This window comes from Anomaloglossus baeobatrachus, chromosome 1 (genome assembly GCF_048569485.1).
Source record: "Anomaloglossus baeobatrachus isolate aAnoBae1 chromosome 1, aAnoBae1.hap1, whole genome shotgun sequence".
NCBI classification, from domain to species: Eukaryota; Metazoa; Chordata; class Amphibia; order Anura; family Aromobatidae; genus Anomaloglossus; species Anomaloglossus baeobatrachus.
The window spans coordinates 660,580,092-660,598,498 of NC_134353.1; the positions used below are offsets into that span (position 1 = coordinate 660,580,092).

The 18,407-nt window shown below is 45.7% G+C and overlaps 1 protein-coding gene across 1 annotated transcript; it reads right to left on the bottom strand.

Annotated features, from left to right (window-relative positions):
• Nucleotides 1-11,495: 11,495 nt before the first annotated feature.
• DRC10 (dynein regulatory complex subunit 10) lies at nucleotides 11,496-18,350 on the bottom strand. The gene is made up of 5 exons (XM_075341671.1): nucleotides 18,278-18,350; nucleotides 16,046-16,859; nucleotides 13,879-14,112; nucleotides 13,706-13,777; nucleotides 11,496-11,949 (listed from the first exon to the last, which is right to left on the bottom strand). Exons 2-5 carry the CDS (start codon nucleotides 16,778-16,780, stop codon nucleotides 11,659-11,661), a joined length of 1,332 nt encoding a protein of 443 aa, XP_075197786.1. The 5' UTR covers nucleotides 16,781-16,859; nucleotides 18,278-18,350; the 3' UTR covers nucleotides 11,496-11,658.
• Between the last annotated feature and the right edge of the window lie 57 nt (nucleotides 18,351-18,407).

Genomic DNA, 18,407 nt, shown 5'->3' on the forward strand with positions numbered 1-18,407 from the left:
GTCTCCCCAGGCCTCCATTTATACTAATGCAGCCAGCCTCCTCAGGCCTCCATGTATAATAATGCAGCCAACCTCCCCAGGCCTCCATGTATAATAATGCAGCCAGCCTCCCCAGGCCTCCATGTATAATAATGCAGCCAGCCTCCCCAGGCCTCCATGTACAATAATGCAGCAGCCTCCTCAGGCATCCATGTATAATAATGCAGCCAGCCTCCCCAGGCCTCCATGTATAATAATGCAGCCAGCCTCCCCAGGCCTCCATGTATAATAATGCAGCCAGCCTCCCCAGGCCTCCATGTATAATAATGCAGCCAACCTCCCCAGCCCTCCATGTATAATAAATAATAATGCAGCCAGCCTCCCCAGGCCACTATGTGTAATAATGGAGCCAGCCTCCATGTATAATAATGCATCCAGCCTCCCCAGGCCTCCATGTATAATAATGCAGCCAGGCTCATCAGGCCTCCATCTATAATAATGCAGCCAGGCTCATCAGGCCTCCATGTATAATAATGCAGCCAGCCTCCCCAGGCCTCCATGTACAATAATGCAGCCAGCCTCCTCAGGCGTCCATGTATAATAATGCAGCCAGCCTCCCCAGGCCTCCATGTATAATAATGCAGCCAGCCTCCCCAGGCCTCCATGTATAATAATGCAGCCAGCCTCCCCAGGCCTCCATGTATAATAATGCAGCCAACCTCCCCAGCCCTCCATGTATAATAAATAATAATGCAGCCAGCCTCCCCAGGCCACTATGTATAATAATGGAGCCAGCCTCCATGTATAATAATGCATCCAGCCTCCCCAGGCCTCCATGTATAATAATGCAGCCAGGCTCATCAGGCCTCCATCTATAATAATGCAGCCAGGCTCATCAGGCCTCCATGTATAATAATGCAGCCAGCCTCCCCAGGCGTCCATGTATAATAATGCAGCCAGCCTCCCCAGGCCTCCATGTATAATAATGCAGCCAACCTCCCCAGGCCTCCATGTATAATAATGCATCCAGCCTCCCCAGGCCTCCATGTATAATGATGCAGTCAGCCTCCCCAGGCGTCAATGTATAATAATGCAGCCAACCTCCCCAGCTCTCCATGTATAATAATGCAGCCAGCCTCTCCAGGCCTCCATGTATAATAATGGAGCCAGCCTCCCCAGGCCTCCATGTATAATAATGCATCCAGCCTCCCCAGGCCTCCATGTATAATAATGCAGCCAGGCTCATCAGGCCTCCATGTATAATAATGCAGCCAGGCTCATCAGGCCTCCAAGTATAATAATGCAGCCAGCCTCATCAGGCCTCCATGTATAATAATGCAGCCAGCCTCATCAGGCCTCCATGTATAATAATGCAGCCAGCCTCCCCAGAACTCCATGTATAATAATGCAGCCAGCCTCATCAGGCCTCCATGTATAATAATGCAGCCAACCTTCCCAGGCGTCCATGTATTAGAATGCAGCCAGCCTCCCAGGCCTCCATGTATAATAATGCAGCCAGCCTCCCCAGGCATCCATGTATAATAATACAGCCAGCCTCCCCAGGCCTCCATGTATAATAATGCAGCCAGCCTCCCCAGGCATCCATGTATAATAATGCAGCTAACCTCCCCAGACCTCCATGTATAATAATGCAGCCAGCCTCCCCAGGCCTCTATTTACAATAATGCATCCAAATGCAGCCAGCCTCCCCAGACCTCCATGTATAATAATGCAGCCAGCCTCCCCGGCCCTCCATGTATAATAATGCAGCAAGCCTCCCCAGTCCTCCATGTATAATAATGCAGCCAGCCTCTCCAGGACTATATGTATAATATAGCAGCCAGTCTCCCCAGTCGTCCACGTATAATAATGCAGCCAGCCTCCCCAGGCCTCCATGTATAATAATGCAGCCAGCTTCCCCAGGCCTCCATGTATAATCTAGCCTCCCCAGGCCTCTGGTGGCCACTGTGTACTTATTAATTTATATATATAAAAAAACAAGTACTCACCTCTCTCTTCTTTCCACCGCTGCTCTGTCTTCACGTCTCCTCGTTCCACCGCTGCTGTCCTCACCTCTCTTCTCGTTCCCCCGCCGCTGCTCTGTCCTCACCGCTCTGCTCTTCCACTGCTGCTCTGTCCTCCCCTCTCCTCGTTCTCCCGGTGCTCCGGTCGGCGTCCTCCCGTGCTGCGCTCTGTGTACTCAGCACAGCAGTCACACAGGAGTGACATTACCGCGCAGGCACAGGGGGAGAATGATGATGCATAGAGCGGCACCGGCCGCTCTATGCTTCATCATTACTGTGCGCGGTGACAGGGAAGGGGGCCCCGGTGCAGCCACAGCCGCTGACATCAGGCAGGGGGGTCTGTCATAGCATGTAAAACTTCATGAAATAATTAAAAAAGGGCTTCCCAATATTTTTGGTTCCCAGCCGGGTACAAATAGGCAGCTAGGGGTTGGGGGCAGCCCGTACCTGCCTGCTGTACCTGGCTAGCATACAAAAATATGGCGACGCCCACGTCATTAATTTTTTAGTTTTTGGGCAAAAAAACTTAAAAAAAGGACTTCCTTGGATTTTCCATTGCCTGTGAAAGTAACACCAAGCAGTTGGGGTTAGCAGCCAGTAGATGCTGGGATTACCCTTAGCAATAGAAAATGCAGCGGGATCCCACGCATTTTTTTTTTTAATTATTTTTTTAAATAACTAAAAAACAAATGTTCCTTCCTGTATTTTGATTGCCAGCCAAGGTAAAGCCAAGCAGATGGGGTGGCAGCCTGTAGCCATCTGCTTTGTGCGCTGAGAATCAAAAATACTGCTGAGCGCTACGTCTGTTTTTTAATTATTTATTTTTATACAACTATATATTATATTATATATATATACTGTATATAGATAGATAGATATACACAGCCCTGGCAAAAATTAACAGACCACTGCAAAATTGTCAGTTTTTCTGATTTTTCTCTTTATAGTTTAGAGTAAACTGTGTAAATTGTTGGTTTTTTTCTATTAACTACTGACAACATGTATCCGAATTTATAAGCAATACATTTTTGTTCTGAAAATACTAGTTTATAGAATAAAAGAGCAATTTACAGTCCCTGACAAAAGTTGTGTCGCTTATCCATGTTATGTAAATATATATAACCTAAGCTTATAACCTGACTTTAAATTCATCCATTGGTTTCATAAATTACTCTTTTGAAAGCTGAAACCCTTCCAAATTTGCTTTCGGTTATGAAAATAAAGTTGCTGCAAAGCTGAAATATTGATCATTTAATGAACACAGAAAGGTCAGATTTTGGAAAGACAAAAGTTTTGTCGCCCACAGAAAGTAATGTGAAATTCAAACAAATAATTAACTTCTAATACAAAGATATGTTGCATAACATTGGCGAATGAAGTTGTGGTGCTATTAGAGCCATATTTAATATTTTGTGTGACTTCCATGAGCTTGAAGGATTGCATCCATGCGGTTCAAGAATGATTCATACAATTTATTGATGAAGTCATCAGGAATAGCAAAGAATGCAGTCTTACATGCCTCACAGATGATGGTTTTGTCTTCCAAGCTTTTTCTTTCATCCTACCCCAAACATGCTCAATGATGTTCATGTCTGGTGACTGGGCTGGCCAGTCCTTGAGCACCTTGATCTTCTTTGCCAGGAGGAACTTTGTTGTAGAGATGGATGTGTGAGATGGAGCACCATCCTGCTGCAGAATTTGACCCCTTTTATGATTGGGAATGTAAGAGGTAGCTAATACTTCTTTATTTTAGGCTATTGATATTTTCTTACACCTTGCAAATGTTTCGCACACCCCCATACTGAATGTAACCCCAGACCATGATCTTTCCACCACCAAACTTAACTGTTTTCTGGATCCATACGGGCTCCAGTAGTTCTCCTGCAGTATTTGCGGCAGCTGTGGTGTAATTCAACTGAAGATTCATCTAAGAAATCCACCTTCTGCCACTTTTCCAGCGTCCATCTGTTTAGCAGGCTGTGGGACTTTGCAAATGCCACATGTTTTTTAATTGCCTTTTCTTTAGTGCTGGCTTCTGGGCAGTGATTCGACCATGGAGGCCATTTCGAGACAAAATCCTACAAACTGTTCTAGTTGACACAGGGACTTGAGGTGACCAGGCCTTTTGGAGCTCTGCTGCAGTGGAAGAGGGGCTGGCTTTGGATTTTCTAACCAACAAATGTTCCTCCTTAGCAGTTGTCTTGCGGGGTCTGCCAGACCTGGGCTTGTGAAAAACATCTCCAGTCTCTTCAAATCTTTTTTTAATTCTTTGTACTTAACGCTGAGACGCATTAAAGGTGCCAGCCACCTCTGCAGTGGATCTGGTCTTCAGCCTCTTGATAATCAAGGTTTTGGTTGCAGGGTGAATTTTTGGCATGTTGTCAGAGGTCAAGTTGCAGTTCAAGTGAAGGTCTGGGGTGCTGGGCTTCTTTTTATACACACCCACTAATTAACTGATCATGTAGTGAGCACAGGTGAGGATGTAATTTATTGCATTTCCTTATGGATATGTAATACATTTTTTTAAATTGGAGTACCCCTATAGTGGTATCTTTAGCAAGAAGCAAAGTATGTGACAGTCCCAAAAGTTTAGAACATAACAGTAGAATTTATATGGGCTATAAGCTACGGCCACCACCACCGGGCTCTTATATACAGCATTCTAACATGCTGTATATAAGAGCGCAGGCCGCACTGTAGAACAATTTTCTTTTTATAATACTCACCTAGCCGGCGGTCTGCAGTGGATTTGGGTCAGAAGGACTTCTCCGTTGTCCAGTGCCGCCACTGCCTCTTTTGGCCTACTTTGTCCTCCTTCTTCTGTTGCCGGGGTGCATGACGTGTCCTAAGTCCTGTCCTGCGCAGGCGCACTTTGATCTGTCCTTAGCAGGGCAGATCAAAGTATTGTAGTACACCGCGGTCTTTCCGCATGATAATTATCCCAAGCACATCGTCCGGGCAACGAAGGAGTAGCTTCGTAGAAGAATATGAAGGTCCTGGAATGGCCTAGCCAGTCTCCACATCTCAATGTCATTGAAAACCTTTTGGAGGGGGTTGAAAGTCCAGGTTGTCCAGCGAGAGGCCCAAAACATCACTGCTCTATAGGAGATCTGCATATAGGAATGGGCCAACATACCCCCAACAGTGTGTGCCAACCTTGTGAAGACTTAGAGAAAATGTTTGACCTCTGTCATTGCCAACAAAGGATATATAACAAAATATTGATATGAACTTTTGTTTTTGACCAAATGCTTATTGTCCACCAAAATTTGCAAATAAAATCTTGCCAAATCAGACAAGGTGATTTTCTGGATTTGTTTTCTCATTTTGTCTCTCTTAGTTGTGGTCTACCTATGATGTCAATTACAGGCCTCGCTCATCTTTTTAAGTGGGAGAACTTGCAAAATTAGTGGCTGACTAAATACTCCCCCCCCCCACTGTATATAGGTGTCTTTGGTGTTTATTTACTAATTTTCTCTTTTTATGTCTTTTCAGGTTCGGTTTTGGCGAATGTTTTTGGACCTTGGTACGGATTATGGTGTACCTTTTTCTTTTAAAAAAAATTAAAAACTAAAAATTGGTGAACGAGGGCTGTAGTAGGTTTTTTTTTGTTCAAATGAAAATTTTTTGGCCACTTTCAACTAATGAATTAGTCATGGGGGTGTCTGCTAGATGGCCACCCATTACTAATATCAGGGCTTGATGCCAATTGGCAATTCACAGCTGTCATCAACCCCACAATTATTACCCTGTTTGCCACCGTACGACGGGAAACAGGAAGAGCTGGGTCCAGCGCCAGAACTGGCACATCTAATGGATGTGTGACGCCCTGGACCAGTCAGGTTGTCACAGGGTTCTGCACAATCTTTCTCTCCCCATGCAGGACTCAACACCCATGGTTCTAGGTCCCCATCTTGCGGTACTGCCTCCACCAGCATCCACAAATTTTAGTTACACCGCGCACCACACCCTGTCAGGCACACCAGTGAGCTGCTTAAGCTGGAATAGGGCGGTCCACCTAGGGGTCAGGCAGGGAGGTGGGAGGTGAAAAGTCAGTTGAGTGGTAGCCCTCGAGCTGTGAGGAGCTCAGAGGAAGCTGAGAGTTGTAGCTCCCAGTGAAGAAGCAGACTAGGTCGCAGACGGTGGTCTGGACCTAGAGGAGTCGGACTCCTGGTCGCAGGGGATTGAGGCTAGGTGCCTGGGACCTGTCTTGGAGGACGGTCAGCAGCCTGAGCTTAATCACAGGTCCGGGACCGAAGGCACGTTGGGGTACATGGACCCTAGGTCGGGGAGAGGCATCAAGCAACCCGGCAATTAACTTGCGGAGGACAGGGCCTCTATGGACTGTTCCCATGAAGCTTAGAGATCAGGGGCACTAGCGCAATGAGGGGGATAGTGCTTTCCAAGCAGAGCAGCCCACTGAAAACCCAAGCGTGAGCTCCTGAGAGCAAGCTCTTCTACTTAGCCACAGTGGGGAGCGGGACCCAGTAAGCTCCATGTTTAAGGGACACTTTGGACACTCTAAATTACTGTGCCAGGAGGCAGGCTACAGACCACCAGGCAGTGCTGCAGGGGACGGGACCCGGACGAGCTTCCCCAAGTGGGCAGCGGCACCCAGAGACTTGGTTTACCACGTTGTCAGCATCTGCTTTCTTGCTGAGTGAGTACCTGATTAACCCCTGCAACCAGCGAGCCTGTGCTTCCCCCTGCCCGGCACTCCACCATCCAGAGTCCCGGGGCCTTTCCCTACCCATGGAGGGTAATGTCATCTAGCTGCCCCACTCCATCACCCCGGGTACTCCAACGGCAGTGGCGGTGCTCCCTATCACCGCACACCCCTGTAAATACCCCCTTCTTCATTCGGGTGTGACCCTAAGCCCCCGGGTCAGGAGACCCTTGAGCCACGAGTAGCGACGTCCGGATCTGAGTGGTTCGACCGCTGCTAGGGCGGTACAGATGCGCCACTTCTTGGGTGGCTGCGGGCTGCTATTGTTAGGCTAGAAATGGCCAAATAACCATGGCCCTTCCCATCCTAATAATATCAGCCTCCAGTTGTCTGATATATATATATATATTTTTTTTTTTTGTTATTTATTTATTTTTAAATAAATCAAATAAAAAAACAAACAAACGTGGGATTCCTTCCATTATTAATAACCAGATAAGGTACAGCTGAGCGTTGCAGCCCATACCTGCTGCTGTTCCTGTGCTGGATATGAAAAATAAGGGGCCCTGCGTCATTTTTTTTTTTTTTAAATAAATAATTGAAAAAAAGTGGAATCCACTGTATTTTTCATAACCAGCCAAGGTACAGCAGACAGCTGTGGGTTGCAGCCCGCAGCTGCTGCTGTTCCTGTGCTGGATATAAAAAATGGGGGGACCCCCCGTCATTTTTCTTTTGCAAATTATTATTTTGTTAAATAGCTGTCCAAGCTCACTCACTTTCATTTATCTAATGTATTATTTTTCTAGCTTTGCACACCTCATGCGTTTTTTGTTTTCGGTAACAGTGACATGAGTCGTAAAACTTTATTGGTTCACCAGCAGTTAACAGCATATAGTACATTCCAGGCAAGGACACAAGATGGTACAAGTGAGAGTCTCACCCTTACGCTGGCTCACCAGGGATTAGAAACTTCGCCACTTCGGAGTATCCAGGGCCTACTACCCCAGCCAACAGCATCTGGCTTTTGGAGGGCACCCACTGAGAGGAGATAGCAGCAAGCTTAGGACTCTGAGCAAGCACAGTGAGGTATGTGGCCAGGTGACTGGATTTTCCCAACCTTGGTTCTCTAAATGAATTTCTGGGCTCAGTGTTGGGCAGAGTGGCAGTTCTGTAATCCCCCAGCTGGAAGCATGATCCCTAGGCTGAAGTCTTGTACAATCACGCTCATGACAGGAGCAGGCCTTTCTTATATCCCACAGCTTCCAGCTGCAAAGCCTTGTGCCCCACAGGATTGAGTTGAAGATAAACATGGCTGTTCCCTCATTGCCGGCTAGTTCGATTAGACTGTATAGTTGTCTTCCAAATGATACAGACTAGTACACTGCAGGAGGCTGAAGCAATCTGTAATCAGCAGGTAGTCCATAAATTAGCATAGAGAAAGCCTCACTTGAAACAATGGCTCGTGTCCCTTCACTTTTTGTATAAAGGAATATGTCTAGCATAATTAAGAATAGTTCATCCCCCCCACCCCGTACAAGTGGCCAGATTTTTCTAATTGATGCTGAGTTGTCACAATAATATTTCATAGGTACTGTGGTTTGGTTCTTTACAGTCTGCAGTCTCTTGATGGCAGGTAACAATAACTCCCATTATTTCCACACCTTTATTAAGGACATACTGGGAGTTGTAGGTTAATGCAATACAATTGTGTATAGGGCTGACTTGACATTACAATTGATTGCTGTACTAACCTTGGTTCTTGTATTCCAGTAATTATTGTGGTTATGGTGATGTATTCCTATACTGATGATGGTTCTAGTAATGTATTCATGTACTGATTGTGGTTCTGGTGATGTATTCCTGTATTGATGGTGGTTCTGATGAAGTATTTATAATGCACTTATTGGCATCCCCGCACTGTTCTGCTCTCTTCTTCCAGCAGGGACGTAGGCACTCTCACCTTCCTGGCCACTCAGCGGTGGCTGTTCCATCATCAGTTCCTGCCGTCGCCTACCAGGACCTACACCTCCCTGCCATATGCCCTTAACCCGGAACTGCCTCTCAGCCTATAGCTGAGCGGCATCAGGTATTTAAGGCACCTTCCCCTTAAAGGGAATCTGTCACCAGGTTTTTGCTACTCCATCCCACAGCAGCATAATTTAGAGACAGAGACGCTGATTTCAGTGATGTGTCACTTACTGAGCTGCGTGCTGTCATTTTCATAAAATCAATGTTTTTTTTCTGCTGCAGATCTAGCAGTCATAGAGAGCTCATAAATATGCTGGTCTACCTGGCAGCAGGCCAAGTAGTCCTCTAATGATAATCTACTGCTGATTAAACAGTGATTTTATCAAAACTAAACTAAGTAGCCCAGTAAGTGAAACACCACTGGAATCAGCATCTCTGCTCTACATTATGCTGCTCTCAGATTAGGTGGCAAAAACATCTTGAGAGATTCCCTTTAAGGGAGGTGCTCAGGCAACATGGTTTTTACGTTGCCAGTTCTCAGGTCCCTAAGTGCTGCTGTTTAGTGCTGTGTTATACATCGCTAATACTGTTCTGTGTTCTAGTACCTGACATATCCTCTGATGCTGCCTGGTACCCTGTCAGCCAAGTCTGCTATACCGTTCGCTGCTGCATCGTACTGTCGGCCAAGTCTGCTGTACCGGCCGGTGCTGCATTGTTTCATATCGGCTGAGCCTGCAGTATCAGGCATCCCGGCTGCACCTACCATATCAGTGACTGTCCGTGTCCATACCCCTGGAGCCAGCTGTGGCAGCTCCAGTCTTCCTGACACCTGGTTTCCATCTGCAGCGCAACATGCTCACCTTTAGAGGCTCTGGTGAAAACCTGGTGAGATTCCATAGTCAAGCCCCTCTAAATTTTCTGTGTGCTGTGGTCCAGTGGGTCCACTGCCCGTTCGTACCCGCTTACATTACAGTATTCATGTACTGATGATGGTACTGGTGTTATATTTATTTACTAATAGTGGTTCTGGTGATTCACTCATGTACTGATGGTGGTTCTGGTGACATATTTATGTACTGATGGCCGTTCTGGTGACCTGTTTATTTACTGATGATGTTTCTGGTGCCGTATTTATATACCACCATGTACCATCTGGTGTTCTGTTTATGTATTTATGGTAATGATGTTGATTTAGGGTTTGTATTCATGTTTTTTTGATGGTTTTGGTGATGAATGCATGAATATGTCATTAGAACTACTATCCAAAAAGGTATACATCACCAGAATCACCATCAGTACATGTATATGGTACGAGAACCACCCTCAGTTTTGTTGCAAGCTGTATTTGTCGCATGATGTATGCATAAACCATTAGACATAACACTTTACCTATAATGGGGTCTGCTTAGTTTCCATTAGACTATCCACCAAATGCTTTAATTGAAACCAAATGGCCTCCATTATAGTTATGTTAGTTTCCATGACTGTCCTTGGGTCTGACATTATATTATAGGATGCCTGTCATGAATATCGCTATTTGTCCCTTATATTGTGTAAATGGTTTGCAAACTATGAGTGATTCTATATTTAATCTTGAAACTGCACCCCCTGTTAAATTGAACCAACCACCAAGATATTGCTATATCAAGTAAACGCAGTGCCATACTGGCACTAGGATGCTGTTTCCAAGCATACTTTATGTTAAAAGATTGGATGCTTGGTTGCTGAAATATCTTTAATCAAAGGTGCAGAAATACACATCACTTTGATTGACATGTGCAGCGGTGCGGGCCTTTGTGGATCAGGTCCTCGGTGTATATTCCTCCTCCTGCGTCTTGTATTGCACGCCAACAGCCACAATATGGAACAATATTTAAATAAAGAAAAGGGGGCATGCAATACAAGATGCAGGAGGAATATACACCCAGGACCTGATCCACAAAGGCCCGCCCCCGATACACATGTCAATCAAAGTGCAGTGTATTTCTGCAACTTTGATTAGAGATATTTCAGCAACCAAGCAGCCGTTCTTTCAACAGAAGGTATGCTGGGATTCAGTATCCTAGTGCCAATATGGCACTGCCTTTACTTCATATAGCAAAATCCGGGTGGTTGGTTCCATTTAAGCCTCACCCCTAATTTGTGGCAAGTGGGTTTTTTTTTTTCATTTAACTGGTATTTTTTAGTGAAAAAGGTAAACAATTCTAGTGGAAGACCTTGCTACCTGATGCATTGGAAGGGGGTGAGTTAGAGGTCTTGTTACCTTAGTCTTCGACCCATTCCTTTGTTTGGGGAATGAGGAGGGTGGGTGGGGGGCACCATCGGCACATTTATAAGATGATCTCAGCACAGGGACATTTTTTTAACACATCCATTTGTGGAACTTATTATTACAAGATCTTATGATTAATAAACATTGTTTGTGGGGAAAACCCCTGTAAACCTGCGGAGCTTTTCCAACTCTGCAGAGGCAAACTATGGTATTAGAGATCTGGTCAACTAAATAAACATAATAATTATGGACCTATATATTCTGTTTATAATAAAACTATGGAGAGTGCACAGTTCAGTCCAGCAGATCGGTCATGCCGCGGGTCCAAACTGTCAATCATCTGGTGTTCCCCGCCCCCTCACATATAAAAAAAAGGGAGGTAGGGGAGCAATGTCCTCCTGAAGAACAAGGATAAGACAACCCCTTTGTTGTGTTGTTCTGATATTTGCTAAGATCTCCAACTGTTAAGATTACCCTTTAAGTTGTTCCCCAATCCCATACATTTCTGCAACGCAACAATACTTTATGGAGAGATACACCTCTCAGTGTGCAGAAATCCAAAATAACCATCTTGGAATTACCATTTTATAGCATTTTTATTTTAAATTCCCTGTGTATTATATTATATTGAATGCACTATACAGGTGCGGGGTGAGCGCTGTAATTGAGGAAGGGTATTTGGTAGAATGTTCAAAAATCAAAGCTTTTGCATGCATGGAGAAATTTAGAGAAGATTCTTCTATGCTGTATTATTTTTTGGTCTTTCCTTTTGCACTTTTTCCTTTTCCTTTCTTCTTTTTCTTTTTTTTGGACTTCATCGACCTGCGAACTTGGTAGCCTTTCCAATGGGCCTGGATAACTATTGCTGCCCGGTTCATGCTGGCCAGCTCCCTTTCTGCTTCTTCTCTTCTCAGCTGCGCCAGTCGTCTTTCCTCCACAATCTGAACATACTCCACTTCCAGGACTGCCAGCTTCTCTTTCAGCTCTACCAGCTGGGCCTTCTCCTCTTCATACATCCCCTCAACTTCCTCTAACTCCGCCTGTGGTTGAGCAGAAAGGAAGGAAATCTACTTTTATACATTTTCTTTGAAATCATTATCCCTGATTCATCAATACTGACATCTTTACACTCCAGTCTCAAGTGTGAGGAGTGTGCTGGAGCAAGATTCACCAAAATTAAGTGTCTTGTGCCCCTTTATCTATTGAGGAGATCTCTGATTTGTCATGCGCCACCGCAAGAAATATACACCAGGCCAAAGCTGCTGTACGGTTTTGTCGCAATTTAACCCTCTCACTTCAGTGTGTAATTAGCATATGTTTTTGTCTGTCTATCACCTATATGAAGTGGCCAACTTTCAGATTTCTACAGATCAGAGAATTCATGTTCACTACCATAAGGAGTAGGAGAGTGTAGTGCCGGGGTCTTACTCGCTGCCCTGGCCAGGTCGCATCCTCCCCCGCACTGCCCCAGCGATCTACGCATGCTTCTGCCTCCTTCCTCCCCTCCTGGGCCCTGTCCATGCCGCACAGGATTCCCGGGAGCACCTAAGACGCGCACGCACACCGGCTCTCCTCTTAAAGGGTAGGTGTGCTATTTCCCGGAAGTGCCTCTCAGCGTATGGCTAAGAGGCAATGTGAATTTAAGGCACCCTCCCATTAGAGGAGGTGCCTACGCAGCACATTCAGTTAGTCAGTATACCAGTCTGCTAGCTAGTTGTCAGGTCCCATTAACCTTGTGTCCGTCGCCTGTAGCTTTCTTCCCATACCTGTCTATAGGGTGCTTTACACGCTGCGACATCGCTAACGATATATCGTCGGGGTCACGTCTTTAGTGACGCACATCCAGCGCCGTTTCCAGCATCGCAGCGTGTGACACCAAGGAGCGACGATCAACGAGCACAAAAGCGCGAAAAATCGTTGCTCGTTGACACGTCGCTCCTTTCCTTAATATCGTTGTTTGGGCACTAGCGATGTTGTTCGTCGTTCCTGCAGCAGCACACATCGCTATGTGTGACGCCGCAGGAACGACAAACATCTCCTTACCTGCGTCCACCGGAAATGAGGAAGGAAGGAGGTGGGTGGCATGTTCCGGCCGCTCATCTCCGCCCCTCCTCTTGCTATTGGACGGCTGCCGTGTGACGTCGCTGTGACGCCGCACAAACCACCCCCTTAGAAAGGAGGCGGATCGCCGGCCAGAGCGATGTCGCAGAACAGGTATGTGCGTGTGACGCTGCCGTAGCGATAATGTTCGTTAAGGCAGCGATCACCACATGTCGCACCAACGACGGGGGCGGGTGCTATCGCTCACGACATCGCTAGCAATCGCTAGCGATGTCGCAGCGTGTAAAGCACCCTTATCCCTGCCGTATCCATCATTTCTATTCGTACTCGTCTGCCCAGCCTGCCTCAATCACATTGCCTATACCTGTGTCAATACCTGAGTCCGTCACCTGCCCTGGGGGTCAGCTGCCACAGTCCCGTGCACTGCCTTGTAAGGAGTACCTGCGTCCGCCTTGCGGTGGGTGCTTAGTAAAATCCCTCCCACTAAAGGGTAAGCCCGGGTCCCCCCTGTTGTCCTGTGGGTTCACTAATCCCGCTCGCTGCCTCTACATCGGCCATGAGCGTAGCAGAGAGGAGCCACTTCCAACGCATCTAGCAATACTTATCTTATGGAGAACAAAGCATTGACTGCTCATATGTCTGTATTGGATAGAATTATCTAAAGGGCTTATAAACGCCAAAATTGTCCTACCAAAAGGGAACAATTATGAAAAATATGCAGTCTTGTTTTCATACCTGTTTTTCCCCCATGTCACCATCATATTTCTGTATCCAGTTCTCAATTTCAGTTTCTACTTTATATTTTTTCTATAAAATTAACGGATAAAATAAGAGGAATTCCAAAATCAGTGTTTGTATAAGATCCCAGTAGTGTTCTATAACATGAGTGTAGAGTCTAGATCCCGTACCTTTCTGAGGCCTAGCTCTACCTCGCGGTTCTCCACAATAGCTCCATTCAGCTGTGATCTCAGTTGCTGCAGCTCCTGTTGAAGTTTTGCAGTTTTCCCTTCGGACGCCCGGCAATCTGACTTCTGCTGATTTTCTGCCTCCTGCATTGTGCGTTTTACCTGGTTTTCTGAAAACTTTTCCAGCTGATGCAATTTGATCTTAAGCTGCCGGATAATCCCATTTTTCTTTGAGATCTAGCGATGACAGGATAAGTTTTGTTATAACAGTTATAGGAAATATTTTGCATGTGCTGTTGAATAGAATTTGCATAGAGATGGCGAGATACAAAATTATGTCAGAAAACCAATTGTGGGATAAATAGATATATTAAGAGTGTGCCTTATTTTTTTTTCGGGGGAAGGATTAAAGTTCTAGTAAATTATTCACACTGTGTAAAGTATTGTATTCCAGAAAACTGGTGCAGCACAAGCAAATTTGTGGAAGCGGATGTCAGAGGTTCAGATTATGGAATATGTTAATCTTAATCCAAACCATTCATGTCCAAAATGCTATTTACCTGCAGATTTAGGGTTAATCTGCAGGTAAATAATATTAAAATGCCACCTGGCCACCATACTGAAAGCATGGCTATTGGAAGAAAATTAACTTCTATACTCTATACTCCCAGGATCTGTTGGCTTTCAGTCATAAGGGTTGTGCAGGGAGTGATTACAGTCATCGCTCACTCTACTGTAAGCACCGGCTGTAATCACTCTCTAGCAATTTGATTGACAGTCCTTTCTGCACAGATGAGCTGCAGAGGGAGCTGTCAATCAATGTGCTGGGAAGTGACTAATGCAGCTGCTCACAATATAGTCTGTGATAACTGTAATCGCTCCCTGCACCACTCCTGTGACTGAAAGCATGTGGCTCCCAAAAGGATATATGTTTATTTTCTCCTGATAGCATTCAGCTTTTCCTATGGATGAGAAAGTTAGGAGTGATAGCTGAAAGTTAGGAGATCACCACCATATATCTGATGTCTAGGGGGATTTGGTCTATTGGCACTATACTTGACAAAGGTGATGGAGGAGATGCAGGAGAGCATGGCACCATGGAGCGTTTTGTGGGTAAGATTAATAATTGAAGTTCTCAAGAGAATGGATAACCAGTGCAATGACTGGCACAGGGTGGAGGCATCAGAGTAGGAGTTGGACAGGTGGTTGAGACAGGCTACTACATACAGGCGAGAACAGAGATGGAAGTGTTTAGAAATAGCATATAAGCATAGGGATAAAATAATATGCAAATTAAACAAATACACACTGGTGAAATGAAGTTGTAGCTTGTTTTAATGTATCTTCGTGATGGCACAAGCCGAACTCTATAATTTAGCCTCTAGATGCAAATAAGCGTAAGCTGGAGCAAATAACCAAAATTGACTGACCTTAAAGCGCACCAATCACCAGGATTTTCCTATATAACCTAAAGCCAGTGCTATACTGGCACTATCAGACTGATTCTATATATACCTTTAGTTCTCAGCTCGGATGTGAAGGTTTTGAAACACAAGTAAGTAAAGTTTGTAAAATGAGCAGCTTTTGAGTTGCAGCAGCTGATGATCAGCTGATAGCAGAGGTGGGTATTCATAGTCATTCCCGCCCCCCTGCCCGTCCGTCCCTCCCCCTGTTATTTTTGCTCATTCTATTATAGAATCATTTTAGTAATTGACTAGAAGGACCTATACTGATGTGATACCCATGTGACCAGAAGGTTCGCGGCCTCAGTCAACATAGCTGATACCAGGCAGCAACATTATTTTTCTGTTGGCTGAGGCTCCGCCCCTCCTGGTCACATGGGTGTGACATCAGGACAGGTCCTTCTAGTCACTTAGTACAACCATTCTATAATAGAATTAGCATAAATAACAGGGGGAGGACAGACAGACAGGGGGGTTGGAATCACTATGAATATTGACCCCTGCTATCAGCTGCTGCAGCTGCTGTCACGCAAAAAGGTGCTCATTTTACAAACTTTACTTGCTTGTGTTTCAAAACCTAAACATCTGAGCTGACCACTACAGGTATGTATAGAATCAGCCTGATAGTGCCAGTATAGCACTGGCCATAGGTTATATAGGAAAATCCTTGTGATTGGTGCGCTTTAATAAAGAAAGTCATTGCATACCTCAGTGTCACGGTCCAGAATAGCTGCATTCAGTTCTTCTTCCAAAGCCATCAAAATGTTCCTGTTTTTGTGGTCCCGTAGTGTAATCTCCTGAAGATAATGCCTTCTCTCATTCTGCTCTAATGGACTGGTGAGGAGCTTCTCATACAAGAATGGCCGTAGCTCTGACAGAAAGCGGATCAATGTCTGTGAGGCCTGATCCCGCACATTTCCTTCAGATCTTAAAGTTTTACAGGCTGTTGGATTTGTCAAAAGTAACCTCATCGTATTCCTCACGGAGCTCTGAACACCTTGATGAAGAGCACCAAAGTGCAGGTCAGCGTCTTCCACCCTATTAGTTTTTGCCCCTTGGATACTGGACTCGTCCTCCCCACTTTTCACCCGCTGAAGACGTCTTTCCATGTTATCCTGTAGCCTCTTGTGCTCCCGCAATGCTCCCGCCAGCTCTGAACCAAACACCACACTGTACCTATCCACATTTTCAATGGCGTGTTGGAACAGACTGACCAGCTCCAGCTTTTTGATGGTTTCATCCAGCACTGCCACCACCCTCTGTGTTTCTATGGAGCTCAGCTTCTTACGGCCAGGCTCCAGCATCTTTATGCTGTCAATGTTTGGAAGCGTCTTGATGGGGCTGAGTTTTAACAGTCTCACAACACCGCCAGCTGGAGATTGTAATGGCTGAGGTGAGGACACCACGGTTGGCTGCGGCATGGAAAGGACATTGGATGCCATGTTTGAGGATGATGAGCAAACTTCTGTGATTTCCTTCCAGTCTGGTTATTCAGACATACACCTGTCTAGTGATAGGAGGCTGGAATCAACACAACAAGAGAAATGGTGAGTGATAATAAGCAGATCCCCATGTGTATAGATACTAGAGCCTGATAGGGCAGGACAGGGCCGGGGTGATCAACACCATCACTGCGCTCTGCTGCAGATGCAGCCTGCAGTCTGTGAATGGAGGAAGCGTTCATTATTATAGTTGCCTGATGTGATTTGCAAGTTGCTGGCTTGTTCATTACTAAATATAAAGTATATATTAGTGAATTATGCAAAATGTGCTGTTCTTTCTGTGCCTGTGCGCTCACTATGCCCACGCACCGTTCTTTATGTGCCCAAGACCACACTACGTCCACGTATCATTCGTTCTGTGCCCATGACCTTACTATACCAACACACTGTTCTTTCAGTGACCGTGACCTCACTATGGCCACGCACCATTTTTTCTGTGCCCGTGACCTTACTATGCCCACGCACTGTTTTCTTGGTGATAGTGACCTTACTATGCCCACGCACCATTCTTTCTGTGCCCGTGACCTGACTATGCCCACGCACCGTTCTGTGTCCGTGACCTCACTATGGCAACGCACCGTTCTTTCTGTGCCCGTGACCTTACTATGCCCACGCACTGTTCTCTTGGTGATAGTGACCTTACTATGCCCACGCACCGTTCTTTCTGTGCCCGTGACCTTACTATGCCCACGCACCGTTCTTTCTGTCTGTGCCCGTGACCTTACTATGCCCACGCACCGTTCTGTGTCCGTGAGCTTACTATGCCCACGCACCGTTCTGTGTCCGTGACCTTACTATGCCCACGCACCGTTCTTTCTGTGCCCGTGACCTTACTATGCCCACGCACCGTTCTGTGTCCGTGACCTTACTATGCCCACGCACCGTTCTGTGTCCGTGACCTTACTATGCCCACGCACCGTTCTTTCTGTGCCCGTGACCTCACTATGCCCACGCACCACCCTGACACGTCCCTCTGCTGTCTATATCTGCCCCCAGCCATCCTGACTACAGATGGCTGCCTATGTTATGATCATCAGAGGCCATAAAGCATAAAGGGGTTTCTATAGATATCACAAGCATCTGATAAAGAAATGTATTGTGTGTGTGGAATTTGCTTTTCCATACATTCTAGTACATTCTTTTAGATCTCTGCTTGCTGTCAGTGAATGGTATCACACACACACACACACACACACACACACATATATATATATTTATATATATATATGATTTGCTACATGAGCAAAGGGTTTTTTCCGCTTCTAGAGAAAATAATGTTTATATTTTTCACTGACAGAAAGGAAAAATCTCGAGTTGAAGAAGGAATTGAATCACAAAATTGATGAGAAATGTGGGTGTCCTGTCACTAGACATAGGCGGACCTCAGAGGGTTAATAATACAATGATTGCGGAGGTAATAGAATAGAGGCACTACACCTGCACAGAGCCGATGGACTCCTCTCCTTGCAGAAATGTCTACCTGTGTACTTTTTCCGTGTACAATTTCCATGGAAACTGATCATGTGACTAGGTGCTGCGTGCAGCCAATAGAATACCGTCATCTAGT